General features: G+C 35.3%; 1 protein-coding gene across 1 annotated transcript in view; it reads left to right on the forward strand.

The window, feature by feature from the left end:
* Positions 1-14,878, forward strand: part of LOC142532834 (putative aarF domain-containing protein kinase At1g71810, chloroplastic) — a 43,939-nt gene that overhangs the window by 15,230 nt on the left and 13,831 nt on the right. The window contains exons 4-11 of the mRNA XM_075639340.1: positions 6,153-6,323; positions 6,459-6,611; positions 8,391-8,426; positions 8,863-8,906; positions 13,339-13,429; positions 13,532-13,573; positions 13,657-13,765; positions 14,739-14,853. Coding sequence (XP_075495455.1) covers positions 6,153-6,323; positions 6,459-6,611; positions 8,391-8,426; positions 8,863-8,906; positions 13,339-13,429; positions 13,532-13,573; positions 13,657-13,765; positions 14,739-14,853 — 761 coding nt within the window. The remainder of the gene's footprint in view (positions 1-6,152; positions 6,324-6,458; positions 6,612-8,390; positions 8,427-8,862; positions 8,907-13,338; positions 13,430-13,531; positions 13,574-13,656; positions 13,766-14,738; positions 14,854-14,878) is intronic.

Here is a 14,878-nt window from a genome sequence, read left to right on the forward strand (position 1 = left end):
AATTTCAAAAGAACCCAGCTTAATTTAATAATTACTGGAGTTTGGTGGAATAAAATTCTTATTATCATTGAATGTACATGAATCAATATATATAAAGAAAACCTAGATCCTTATCTCTACCATATCTAATATATCTATTCAAAATTTAAAGTTTAACTTAAATAAATATCCTAATTATCTTATCTAAGATATAAAAAATCTTAAACACTCCCCCTCAAGCCTGGCGGTATATGTTTGTTATGCCATGCTTGGTCTTTAATTCTTCAAAGTGCGATCGATGGAGTACCTTTGTCAAAATATCTGCCAGCTGCATGTGTGAGGGAACACAGTGGAGATCAACTATTTTCTTCTCAATCTTTTCACTTATGAAGTGTCTGTCGATTTCCATATGCTTGGTTCGATCATGATGAACTGGATTCTTGTCAATATTTAAGGCCGCTTGGTTGTCACACATCATCTCTATCGGATGACTATTTCCTATCTTTAATTCATTGAGTAGCGTTTTAAGCCACATGCATTCACAAATCCCATTGGACCAAGCTCTGAATTCTGCTTCTGCACTGCTTCTGTCCACAACTGGTTGTTTCTCCCCTCTCTAAGTTACGAGGTTACCCCATACAAATGAACAGTAACCCGAAGTAGAAATTCTATCAACAGGACAACCTGCCAAATCAGCATCAGTGTAGACTCCTAACATTTCTGATTGCAGTCTTCCTAAAGAACAACCTTTTTCCAAGTGTTCTCTTCAAGTATCGCAACACTGGGTATACCGCCTCCATGTGTTCTTCAGTAGGTTTAGTCATGTACTGACTGACAACACTTAAAATGTATCCTATGTTAGGTCGAGTGTGTGATAGGTAAATCAATTTTCCAACCAATCGCTGGTATCTTCCTTTGTCAACAAGTACTCGATCTTGATTCGTACCTATTTTCACATTTGGATCCATTGAAGTGTCAACTGGTGGTTTGCACCCAACATTCCAGTCTCTCTCAGTAGATCTAGAACATACTTTCGTTGCGAGATTGAAATTCCATGAGATGATCTTGCCACTTCCATACCCAAAAAATATTTGAGTTTTCCTAGATTTTTCATTTCAAATTCCCTTGAAAGGATTATTTTTATGGGACTCATTTATGGTTCACTCTCCCCTATGAGAACGATGTCATCGACGTAGACAATGTGAGTTTGGTGGAATAAAATTCTTATTATCATTGAATGTACATGAATCAATATACATAAAAAAACCTAGATCTTATCTCTACCATATCTAATATATCTATTCTAAATTCAAAGTTTAACTTAAATAAATATCCTAATTATCTTATCTAAGATTTACAAAATCTTCAACAATTACATATACCTCCCCCAAGTTTGTATCGATCTTGTGTTCATTCCCGCTAAAGTGCGTATCCATCAAGGTTTTAACTGGTACAACTGTCCTTTTTATTTAAGGAATAAATGTAAGATGGATATATACCTCAAGGAAGCTATATCTAATTTTTAAAATCAACGCGTGTAAATGTAACATTGGTACAAATCTCTGGAGAGGTATATGTAAATTTCAAAGTTTGTAACTATTGCAAGCCTCATGAGAGGTATATGTAATCAATCCATTATGATTATTAAACCTAATTCCTTCTTTGCATTATGCCATGTCTCTAATTTTTGGAGTGATACGCTTTGCAGATGCACACCAAACGTCTTTGATAATTATTTTCTATCGATGCTTATATTTTAATTCAATATGATAACATGCGTTAACTTTTTCTGGCATACGCTTCGTAAAAAGACAATGTCTTGAAAATTGTAACTGTGAGATGAAATGATGAATCAAAGATCTTTTACTCCTCTAAGAGGGCGAGGCCGTATACGGTTACAATCCCACCGTGTAAGGACCATAAACATGACTCATATTGAGATTCCCACCCATATCCAGTTGGATCCTCACAATGCCAAAACATAGAACATATGATAATCATATCAAGAAGGGGTAGAAACAAAAACGGTGCTCCACCGAAACTTTCAAACACAAAATAATTAATACACGACATATTTTAAAACAAATCCACTTACCTTATGATTGCTTGGAAAAATTCTAAAATAGCAGAAGAATCATGCGATGACACTTCCAAAACGCAGTGGCATTTCGACCATAAAATTTAATCGCCTTGCAGAATTATTTGCGACTTACTGCACCGTCGGATCGGGCTCAAACTTGGACACGTTCACAAGTATGTCAAATAAATTACAAACGGTGGAGATCGGGTTTGAAAGTCGTTATAACCTGTTCATGGACAAACAACCGTAGGTATGCTGTTCCCGCATAGAATTTGAGCAGTTTTCTTGCGAGGGCCATAAACAAAAAACTAACCGTTGGATTTGGCTGAAATTTGGATATGTTATTCAAAACATATGAAAGCATATTCTGAACGGTGAAGATCGGATTCCGAGCACTGGAGCAAGAGAAATATTTTTCGAAATTGGACAGAATTTTGATTACTGCAGCAGAATTTTGGAGAGGAATTTCGAAAATTTGGAGAGCAAAACTTGAAAATTTGAGTGTGGTGTAAATTTCGAATGAGAGCTTCTTCTATTTATAGAGGGTGGTTTATAATCTTACCATATTATTTTGATATCCTTCCATAATTTGGAGATGCTCCTTTCATAAATATTGAGATGCTTCTTCCATAATTTGGAGATGCTCCTTTCATAAATATTGAGATGCTTCTTCCATAATTTCGAGATGATTCTTTGTTGAGAAAAACCGCCTTGTATTCAATATTTTCTTTCAAATAGATGGATATCTCTACCTTAATTCGAGATTAATACATGATTTGCACTGTATTTTGAATTTCATGTATTTATAGGTTTGAAATTTCCAATATCATGTGTTATTTAACATTTTTGAATTTATTATTTTTACATAATACCATAACTCGAAAATAAATTCTTATACACGTTTATATTTAATTAATTACGTGCCCAAAAATTTGGGTTCTCACACTTTATCCTGCCAAAATCTAAGTTATCATTGATATAGTTCTTGTCAATCTCAACATGATTTGTCCAGTTGTGTTGCACTAGATTATTTGCAATCTCAATAGTTGGTAATTGGTATGTTATCGTTAGAAGTGTGTCATGGGTATTTGTGAGAATTTTCAGCCTGGTAAGCTTCTTAGTTGCATGATGACAAGCACTGTGTTCAACTTCCGCACTAGACAATGAAACTACATGATGTTTACTTGTCTATGTCACCAAATTGCCCCCAACAAATGATATATATCCTGACATGGACTTCCTATCCGATTGAGAGCAGGCAAAGTTTGAGTCTGTATGGCCAACAATGTCTATTTGCACTCCCATTTATCTTCATAACACAGATCCAGTTCCTTCCACAATGCAGTCATTTCATTATGACATTCGAACACTTTTCTTTCCCCTTGTCTAGACTGCCACAATTTGGTTTTTAACTCATAAATTTGTGAGAAGTTTTCCAAATCAGAATCCTTTATATTTTTGGCAGCGAGCAAGCAGAAATATGTCTTTCATGGTAGGTTCTGTATATTTGACTAAACATGTCACCACAGAGTTATCCGATTTCCTGGTCCATGAAGTGTCGTTCTTTGCTGGCTCGGTTATTCCCCTGCTGAGATATCCCGCTTAACCTTTTTCGGTCAATAATTAGCTTTATGAATTGAGCCCGTTCCAGGTAGTTTTTACCATTCCATTTATGAATTGTTAGCTGAATAGAGGGGCTTTCGAAGTTGTTAGGGTTTACAGGGTATGAGTGAGATGATTTCACACCCAGGCTCTCCTGAGGTCCATCAAACTCTTGTCGCTGGATCCAGTCATCTCGCAAATTCAAAGATCCGGAGACTTGCGATTAACCATTGGTTCTACAAGAGGTATTTCGCGGCTGTAGAAGGAAGGAAGTGCGACGAACCAAGTTATAGGAGTCATCAGAAGCATAAGGACGGGTGATGGATATAATCGCTGATGCAATATAAAGAATAGTGGAACTTTTCTTTTGCCAATATACAAGGACGACTGCTATGAACTAAGTAGTGATTTTGGTAGGTTATCAAAGCCAAGGCTCTTATGCCATATTAACAGGAAGGAAAAAGCAAGATAAATTATGTCATATCTCTTGTTTCTTCTTTTCTGAATAAATAATTATAGTGCAAGACACCTACATTACACAACATACTACGTTTTTAATAAAGTAGCTGCACAATAATATATCCTTAATTGTAGGAGTAAAATATTATATTTATTTTTTTTTATAAATATTCTATTTCTATGTGTTAAAACATTCCTATTTCTCGAATTTTCTTAATTTTCACTCCAAATTGCGTTTGGATGATGTTATGAAAGTTGAGAAATATCATGGTGATATCCGATTTTTGTTTCAAAAGGAAAACCCAAGTAAACCTTCTACAGTCATCTACAGAAGTGACAAACCAAGGTTGCACCTGTTGTGGTATCACATGAAACGGACCCCAAATGTCTGTGTGAATCAATTTGAAAGGGAAAATGATCTTTTATTGCTTGAGGAAAAGAGACGTGTTTGTGTTTATCAAACTCTTGAATATCACAATGAAACTCCCTGGCATCTACATTTGTAAAGATAGAAGCAAACATGACACTTAAAACTTGAAAGGACGGATGACCTGTTCGATGATGGAGAAGACAGATTCTTTATTTCTTGGAGGAGTTTTCCACAAACTGATGTATTGAATTTTAATTCCTTTCCCTAGAATGTCCAATCGTCTTCCCGGTGACTTTGTCCTGAAAAGCACACATATTTTAGCAGAAATAAATTTTGTGGCCAGTTTTGGAACATGAAGAACATCTATTAATGTTGCAGTATGGCTGACGCGAATGTCTCCTATTTCAGCAACTGTGATATGAGTTCCATCTGCTTTAATTATCTTTTTGAGCTTGGACAAGTTTTTTATGTACAAAAATGGTGTGATGAGTTAGTACAAGATTGGTGGCCCCTAAATATATGATCCAAGGGGCTAGGTTTTCCTATCTCTAAGGCGTTTACAGCATTTGCAGAAGGAAGCATACCTGATTTAACGAAGGCACGATTACCTGGTGGTTATCTGGCATATCCAAGAATGATTTCAGTCATTCAATATCAAGTTTGTCGGGAGGGGTGTTCTATTTTCTTCTTGCTGGTCTGAAGTATTCTCATGTGCATTTGCCAAATAGGTTTGACCCTTCTCTGTCCACTGCCTAACTCACTTGTTTGTTCAGTTCCAGGTTTTCCATGGAGCTTCCAACATCGATCCTTCATATGTCCTTTCTTCTTGCAATAAGTGCAGTATATGTTAGAACTTTGGCCTTTTTAGGTCCAGTAGCTGCTAATGCTCAATGGAGGTCATGTCTTGAAGTACAACTCCGCGTCTATTTTCTTAGATTTGAACAATAGCAATAGCCTCAAGGGAAACTCCTCTACCAAAAATCTGCTCTCGTACTCTATCAAACTCCTCTGGAAGGCCCGTCAAGAAACCAAACGTTTTGTCTTTCTTCATTAGATTTCGAAGAGTGGTGACATCTTCATGATCTCATATCGAGATACATTTATAGTAATTTATTTCCTGTTGCAGATTTTTAGACAAATTATCTATTCCGTGATAGAGAAAGTATCTTGTTTGCACATCATGAACTTGAGATTGATGTGATAGATATGTGCAACTTCGTTTTTCTTCGAATACATCTGTTCTATTGTTTACAAAATTTCTTGAGCTGTGTTCATAAACATGCATGTTTCTCGAGCTGTAGAATTCCATAGATCTAGGAAACTCTATCTCGATCATAGTGATCTAATCCTATAATTTTGTATTTACAAACTGATTAGATAATACCAAATCCCTAACATTTTGTTACATACTTTACCATGGGTGTTTGCCAAACCTCTATTAGCCATCTTATTTTTTAGCATTGCAAAAAGAAAATTCTAGAAATTTGCTGCTGTAAGTTTTGATATTGTTAAATGGAACTCACTGGAATGCTGAATGGAACTCACTGGAATGCTGCACTTGCTGGAGAGATTAAGAGTTATTAGATTGAATTGAATTGGGGATTTTCTCGTGTCATTAACAGTAAATTATCTGTTAAATTTATGCTTCTTGAGTTCTTGTAGGATTTGATACCACCCTCATATTTGAATGAGCTTTCACTCTTGCAAGATCAAATTGCACCATTTTCCACAAAAATTGCCTTTGACACTATAGAGCAAGAATTAGGGCTACCAATAGATACGCTTTTCTCGGAAATCTCACCTGAGCCTGTGGCAGCTGCATCACTTGGACAGGTTAGTTCATTTCTATGTCATTTAGTTGGGAGTAGGTTTTACGTGACGTTATCTTATTGCATATCACAATTGCAAAGATCAAATTAGTTTTCGTGGTACTGTTATTTCAATCTGATATTCTTCATATTGAAAAAGGTATACCAAGGTAGGCTGCTGTCCAGTGGGAATGTTGTTGCCATAAAAGTGCAGAGGCCGGGAGTTAAAGCTGCAATTTCCTTGGACTTACTGATCTTGCGTTATCTCTCAGGGTTGATAAGGATAGCTGGAAAATTTAACACTAACCTTCAGGTATTATCTAAATGGAATTCATCTACAATACTAAGTGTCTATCTAAGAGGATTAATCAGTCCAAAACAATGGTGACCAGGGGAAACTTTTTAAACAAAAGCGTGCAGGTTAAAATGTGTTTTTTTCTTTAAGGAAAGCCGAAATATTTATATATGTCTATGTAATAGTCTACAATACTAAGTGTCTATCTAAGAGGATTAATCAATCCAAAACAATGGTGACCACGGGAAACTTTTTAAACAAAAGCTTGCAGGTTAAAATGTGTTTTTTTCTTTAAGGAAAGCCGGAGTATTTGTATATGTCTATGTAATAGTGAAAAGAATTTTCATTTATTTTCAAAGAAATTGAAGTTGAAGCCCAAAAAACTGCATTTTTTGTCTGTTTTATTTTGACTTTTCTGGGTGCAATGCTCTCCACGGTTTTACGCATACTATGTCACCTTCTCTTTGAACATTTTATGATTGTAATGTAATTAAAATTTTTGGAGTACATAATCTTGAATTCAACCACTTTTTGTGAGTTGTAATATTCCAGCATATGTAAATGCGCTTGAAAATCATATTATGATTGTACTTTGATCTAATTCTTTATTAATTTAGGTATCTCAACATATAAGATCTTGATTTTATAATTTACATCTCAATAACTTGTCAACAGTACATGCATGTCAATTCTGTACTTTACAGCGCATATTAGGAGACAAAAAAAAATTGTGGCCCAATGTGACTTGCCCCATAAAGGACGCACACATGTATGCATGCATATAAAATATGACATGATTGTATTACGCAATTACATAGACTGTAGACTGACATTTGATCTACGAAAGGCTCACATGGTTCACATTGGAGGAAAGAACATGCTCATTGTATTACTTATTTGTAGATGTGATTTAAGGCGCTCTCATACTATTAAATTTGCATGAATATGCATGATTGAAATAATGGTTGCATGAATTCAACAAGCAAGCAAACATAATAAAATTATGGACCAACTTTTAAAAATTAAAAACTCTTTCCTTAATATGATTGAAAACATTATATCAAGCTCTAAAAGAAAATAAATACATTTGCTATTTTCTTCAGCATGTGGATGTTAAATAACAGTGAAACAAAGAAGTGGTTTCTGGAGAAACCTTGGTGCTTAGAGGATTATGAATTGCACCATGATCGGAGTCACTGAATTTGATTTTTTACATAATATTGTCCGACAATGAAGTGTTCAATGATATATGCTTGAATGACAGTTCTGGAAAATATATTTCTTAACTTTAAAATTTTATTATTATGATTTGTTTAATTTATTAGAATTCTCATGGTTGTATCAGGATTCTAATTTGATTTGTTTCTTTATAAAAGTGGATATGTTAGATCATGAAAGCCTATATTTCATTATTTTGGAAATTGCATATTACCCTTGTGAAATCCCTATATTGGTGAAAGCAACTATGAAAAAAAAACTATTAACTTCTTGTGTTTTCAAATACTGAGCGCACACATCCCCAAGTTTTCAAATATTGAGCATACACACACTTATACGTAAGTGTTTTTAGGGGTACATGTACTCAATAGTTGAAAAGTTAATAGATCATTTTTGTCATGGCGTTTATCAGCAATATAGGTATTTCTTATGGGTATGTATGCAATTTCTCCTTTATTAAGAGCACATCAGCAATTTACGGCCATTTCATAACCTGTGCTTCTGACAATATGCCAGATTACTAGTTTTTTTACAATTTTCTAAATAATTAATGAACAAAATCCCGAGCATCAATTGCAGGCTATCATTGACGAGTGGGCATCAAGTCTTTTCCGGGTATTTAACTTCTTGACAATCTCATTATAGTATATTACACAATTTTAAAGAGGAAACTGATATTTGCTTTGCTAGCTATTTATTTTATTTTTACAACTGCATATGCTTGATAGAATTCCTTCCTCTTAGGTAAATATAGGTTATGTTTTTCGTTCACGATAAACTAACCAAGTAAATAGAAGTTTTCGACTGGACACAAACATGGATTTTTGATATGAACAATTTTTTGGTAGATTGGCTTGATTTATTAGTTGGGATCGTTTTTCTATAAATAACGGGAAACCTTGTTGGAACATTTAATGTTGTTTAAATTATATATTTCACATTTCCAATTGAGAAAATGGAGAACCCGCCCTTGCAACTTTTCTTTGTAGGTGTTGCATGAGGAATATTCTTAGTGCTTCATATTGAATACAGGTAATCCAATTGAATGCAGGAGATGGATTACAAGATTGAAGCAAACAATGGAATTAAATTTAGGTAAGCAATCGTTTTGTCATTGCCTTGATCCTAATCTAAGATAGCAGCAAGTAATTCTTTATTGCAACTATAAGCCTCTTCATGGAGTCTGGATCCATAAACGTTTACCCTTATGGTAGTGTTTATTACTGAACAATAAAGATGGAGGAGAGAAAATGTAGAGCAAGGAACATGAAAGAGTATTGCTTATAATTATTTTCAGTCTTACAATGATTAGGATATAAAGCATCTAATCATAATGACCGACTTTCCTCAACTAAGGAAGTTAAATGTTCTTATAAAATTAAGAGTATTCAAACAAGATCTACATTTCTATGTATAGTAGATATTCATATTTTACTGCAATATTTTCTATTTTCTACACTCCTCAAGTTCGCGCATGTATATCTATCACGTCCAACTTTCTAGTGAAGTCTTCAAACCTTGATCTGTTTCTGAAATGAACTTTTGTGAGAACACCATCAACTTTTTGTTCAAAAGTGACACATGGCATACTAAATACTCCATTTTCTAACTTTTCTTTGCTAAAATTTCTGTTAATCTCAATATGCTTCTTGTGATTATGTTGAACGAGATGATTTGCAATTCTGATTGTGGATTTATTATGACAAAATAGTTTCACTGGAGCTATCGGCTTTAAAATCAATTTTTCATGTTCCAACTTCAGCCACAGTATCTCACAAACTCCACTAATCACAGCCCTTAATCCAGTTTCGGCACTACTTCGAGCACAACATTCTGTAAGTTGGCATCAAGCAAAGATGTCATAACCAACAGACAACTTGAAATTGCTTCATTTTGGTGTCAAAGTGACACATGGCATACCCACAATATTCCAACCAAACACCTTCCCTTACTTTTTTTTCAATATTCAACATGCTCCTCCTCCTCTGCAATTCGTTACCACCACTTTCATCATCATGTCTATAACTGAAATCTTTCGTTACCTTTATACCTCTGAGAGTGCATGGTAAAATTTTTGGTTTCCTCTTATTTTATCATATACAGTGGTGGATCATATTATCACTTGTGTTGCATGATATAATCATCACATTGCTCCACCGACTAAATTTTTCACCACAACAATAACTATCGCAGAACGCAAAAATCGCCATCTCCTCGAGGTGGCTCGTTCTTTATTGTTCACACATAAAGCCCCTCATCATTTTTGGGGTGAGTCTGTCCTCACAACCATTTACCTCATCAATCGAATTTCTTCTAGAGTCCTTAAGTTCCAAACACCTATTAAATCTCTCCTCAGCATCTATCCTAACTCACACTTACTACACGACATTCCCTTACGTATTTTTGGTTGCTCATCGTTTGTGCAAATTCATTCTCAGCATAGATGAAAGCTTGATCCACGTTCAATCAAATGTATTTTTCTTGGGTATTCACCAAATCAGAAAGGGTACAAATGTTGTTCACTGACCACAAAGAAATTCTACAATTCAATGCATGTCACCTTCAATGAGTCTGACCCTTTCTTTCCACCTTCCTTAGTTCAGAGGGAGCAGATGATCAATGAACCTCAGAATCTGGATCCTTTCCACATACCAAGTGACCAACCTCATACACATCCTACCGTTTATATTGATACAATACACACAAACCCACCAGATAATTCCCAAATTCTACCTTTTGACCATGTTTATTCTCGCATGAAGCCTTCTCAAGACCAAACACACAATCAACAAACCAGGAACACTCCCTTAATACCAGATCCTCTAAAAACAATCAAGGTACGACAAGCTCCGACTCACCTGATATCGATGATAGACCAGTTGCATTGAGAAAAGGGGTCGGATCATGCACCCAACACACTATAAGTAATTTTTTCTCTCTTGATCTATTATCTCCTGCATATCGAGTCTTTGTTGTGAATTTAGACTAGGAATAGGTCCTATCAAGCATCACCGAAGCTCTTCAACATCCACGATGGAGGGCAACGGCCTTTGATGAATACATGCTCTTGAAAAGAACAACACTTGGCAGATAACAGAACTTCCACTTGGAAAACAAACTGTTGGATGCAAGTGGATTTTCACAATCAAACATAAGGCTAATGGAAACATTGAACGATATGAAGCCCGAGTAGTAGCAAAGAGGTTTACTCAATTATCAGAGACCTTTGCCCATGTAGCCATGCTAAACACGGTTCTTATCCTCCTATCTATTGCTGCAAATCTAGATTGGCCTCTATATCAACTCGATATGAAGAATTCCTTCTTAAATGAGGATTTGGAAGAGGAGATCTACATGTGTATTCCACATGGATTCGAATCCAAAACTACTGCCAATAAAGTCTGCAGTTTAAAGAAATCACTTTATGGTTTGAAGCAATCCCCCAGAGCTTGGTTCCACAAGTTCACCAAAGTCTTGAAAGAAAGTGGATACACAGTGCCAATCGGATCATACAATGTTTGTCAAACATTCCAACCAAGACAATATTTCTATTATCATTGTATATGTTGACGACATTATTATTACTAGAACCATGAAGAAGATATCACTAAGATCAAACAAGTACTGTCAAAAGAATTCGAGATTAAGAACCTAGGGCAGTTGAAATATTTATCGGCAATAGAAGTGGCCAAATCAAAACATGGAAATTTTATTTCTCAGAGAAAATATGTCCTGGACCTTTTGATAGAAAGAGGGATGTTGGGATGCAAGTCTGTAGATACTCATGTGGATCCAAATATAAAACTTGGAAAGAATGAGAAAAGTCCAACAGTCGACAAATGAGGATATCAGAGGTTAGTGGGCAAGCTGATATACCTATCTCACACAAGACTTGACATTGGATTTGTTGTAAGTGTTGTAAATCAGTTCATGAACAATCCAACTGAAGAACATATGGATGCTGTTTTTCATGTATTGAAGTACCTCAAAGGATCCCCTGGAAAAGGGAATATGCTTACACAAGACAGCTCTAAAAAATATACAGTTATACAGTGATGCTGATTGGGCAAGATCTTTCACTGACAGATAATCCACATCTGGGTATTGCTCATTTGTATTGGGTAACCTTGTAACATAGCGAAGCAAAAAACAACCTGTGGTATCAAGAAGCAGTGCATATGCCGATTTTCGGTCCTTGGCCAATGGAACTTGCGAAGGTATATGAATACAAAAGTTGTTGGCAAAACTGAAATTAGAGGGGCATCAGATATTGGACTAAAGTGTGACAATCAAGCTACAATAAGTATTGCCAGGAACCCAGTCCATCATGATCGTCATTTCATAAGTGAAAAACTCGAGAAAAGGGAATTTGAAACTCTGTTACGTCCCTGGCCACACACAAGTTGTAGACATCCTAACTAAGGCCCTAGTCAGAGCGACATTTGAAAACTTGGTATCCAAGTTGGGCATGATCAACATATACGACCCAACTTTGTTGCAGATCCAAAAAGATCAACTTGGATAAGATGTTTTTCATATTTAAACTTTTATCCTTTAGTCTGTAATTTAAATCTTCGGATAGATTAGGTTGCTAGTTTTCATTTTGTGTATATCTAAGACTGTATTCATTGAGGACGACTGGACGAGTGGAATAAAAAGATTATCCCTTCCATCCACATATCTATTCCCCTCATAAAACAACAGTGATCATAAAATAGTTTCATTGGACCGTTCAAGTCTAGTTTCAATTCTCCAAATGCCAAATTTAGCCACAAAATCTCACAAACTCCATTGCCCACAACTCTTAATTCAGCCTCAGTACTACTTCGAGCCACCGCGTTCTTTGTTTTAATCCTCTAGCTGAATAGATTTCCTCAAAGAATAGTATAATAACTTGTAGTCTATCTGATATCGAGGCGGCCTAATCTGCCTCAGTAAAGGCTTCTATGATTCATTAAGACACTTCCCTAGTAAATTCTTCAGTTACCTCAAGATTTTAGAAACTGTTTCAGATGTCCTTCATATGGTGAGTGCATGAACTTACTTACCACATTAACTGCATAGGCAATATTTGGGCAGGTGATTTTGATGCAAATGAACATAGACATTACATCCAAATATTTAAGGAGGCAAATCAGAAGTCAAGTGTGACAAGGGAAATTTTTCCTTAAAAATAGTTAAGGGTGCTTTAAAATTCAATTCCATGACTTCCTTGTGATTGTTGATGTTTTGAAAGGTCTCCAAACATCACTATGAATGAGTACAAAGAGTTTTGATGGTTTTTTATGATTTGATTGGAAAAGTGGTGCGGTGATGTTTCTTGAGGTCCAACGGACAAACTCTCCCAGAGGAGCTAATTCGTTATTCGCACAAACAGAAGTTGATGCAGAATAATCTTTCAATTTGTGTTTTTGAATCCTTTTTCATGGTTAACACAATCATTTTTCTGTGATTTGACTGTGTTTTAATCAAGGAAACGCGCCTCCAACTGATGATATCTAGTTTTGTGTGCTACTTGCTTAATCAGACAGTTATATGGCAGTATACAAGATGTTGTGGTTCCAGAAATGTACATAGATCAAACAACTAGCAAGGTTCTCATCATGCAATGGGTGGAGGTGATTTTGTTTGTTTTGTTCTAAATGTAAGTTAATTATAACTCGCTATCGCTAATGATTTTGTTTTCTGATGAAACAATTTGTCATTTTGAATGAATGCAGGGTCAAAAGTTGACAGAAGTTAAGGATCTATACATGATTGAGGTCTGTTCTCGAAACTACTTGAAAAATGCAATTTTACCTGACAAATGCCTATGTCGTAAGTTGCTATTTTAAGTTCTCTGCAGGTAGGAGTTTATTGTTCATTCAATCAACTTTTAGAGTTTGGATTCTATCATGCTGATCCACATCCAGGAAACCTACTTCGTACATATGACGGAAAACTGGCCTACTTGGGTACATATGACGGAAAACTTACATGGATTGTTAGAAAATAAAAATTATCTTTCGTTCATCATTTTTTTCAAGCCAGTGCCCTATGTATCAAGTAATTATAAACATAATAGATAGTTTCCTTTATCGGATTGATTATCTTTATTGACCTAATGGCATTTCTACAAAACCAGGATGTACGTAGGCATGTCTTCGACGTGAATATTTATCCATTGTTTTCAATAAATCCCTTCAGTTGATTTCTTTCACTAGCAAAAGTTTACGCTTAAATGAGAGTGCTTAGAGATAATTGTGGAGTTAAGGTAGTATTGATGACACGTGGATAAAGTTATCGGAGAAACTTCCTGATCATTTATCTATGATGAGGACTAAATTGGTACTGATTTTGATAGCATTTTAAAAATTTATTCTTTAAATCACTTTTTTTTATTGGTCGCGAAGCAGTAACATGATTGGTGTATTCCACACTCAGACTGCATATTCTAGAATTTTTATGGTACTCACCAATGGCTGTCTGTGGTTATTTATGAGTGACTCAGAATTTGATTTTCCTTTGGAAATTTTTATAAAGTGAAAAGGAGATTCAGTGTTTTGAGAGTGCCGATGGAGTGTTGGGGGAATTTGGGAATGGTAAGAGTGAGTATAAGATATTAGTCATTACTGTATTTTGAATCAAGTTTGACCAGAAAATATCTTGTTTTGTCACTTAACTTTGAGACGGACTATTTGCCAGATTAGTTGCATCAAAGACAGCAAGGCATAATAGCACTCTGATTCTGTAGCTACGTCCATAGCAAATTATTAAAAATAGTATGTGAATTTTGAGATGAGCACACAAAGATACTGTTCATAGAAAAGTAACAGCTTAATATGTTCTGTTTAGTTTATGAGCCTAATTTTATTATTATATTGTGATTCTAACCTTTAAATATAATTATATCTCACCCAGTTCTGAAAGATCTACTTTAACTCTCAGACTTTGGCATGATGGGTGAGTTCAAACAAGAACTTCGTGACGGCTTCATTGAAGCTTGTCTCCACCTTGTAAACCGTGATTATGATTCACTTGCAAAAGACTTTGTAACACTTGGGTACCTAGATTATCTATCTTTATTC

This window comes from Primulina tabacum, chromosome 18, assembly GCF_025594145.1.
Source record: "Primulina tabacum isolate GXHZ01 chromosome 18, ASM2559414v2, whole genome shotgun sequence".
NCBI classification, from domain to species: domain Eukaryota; kingdom Viridiplantae; phylum Streptophyta; class Magnoliopsida; order Lamiales; family Gesneriaceae; genus Primulina; species Primulina tabacum.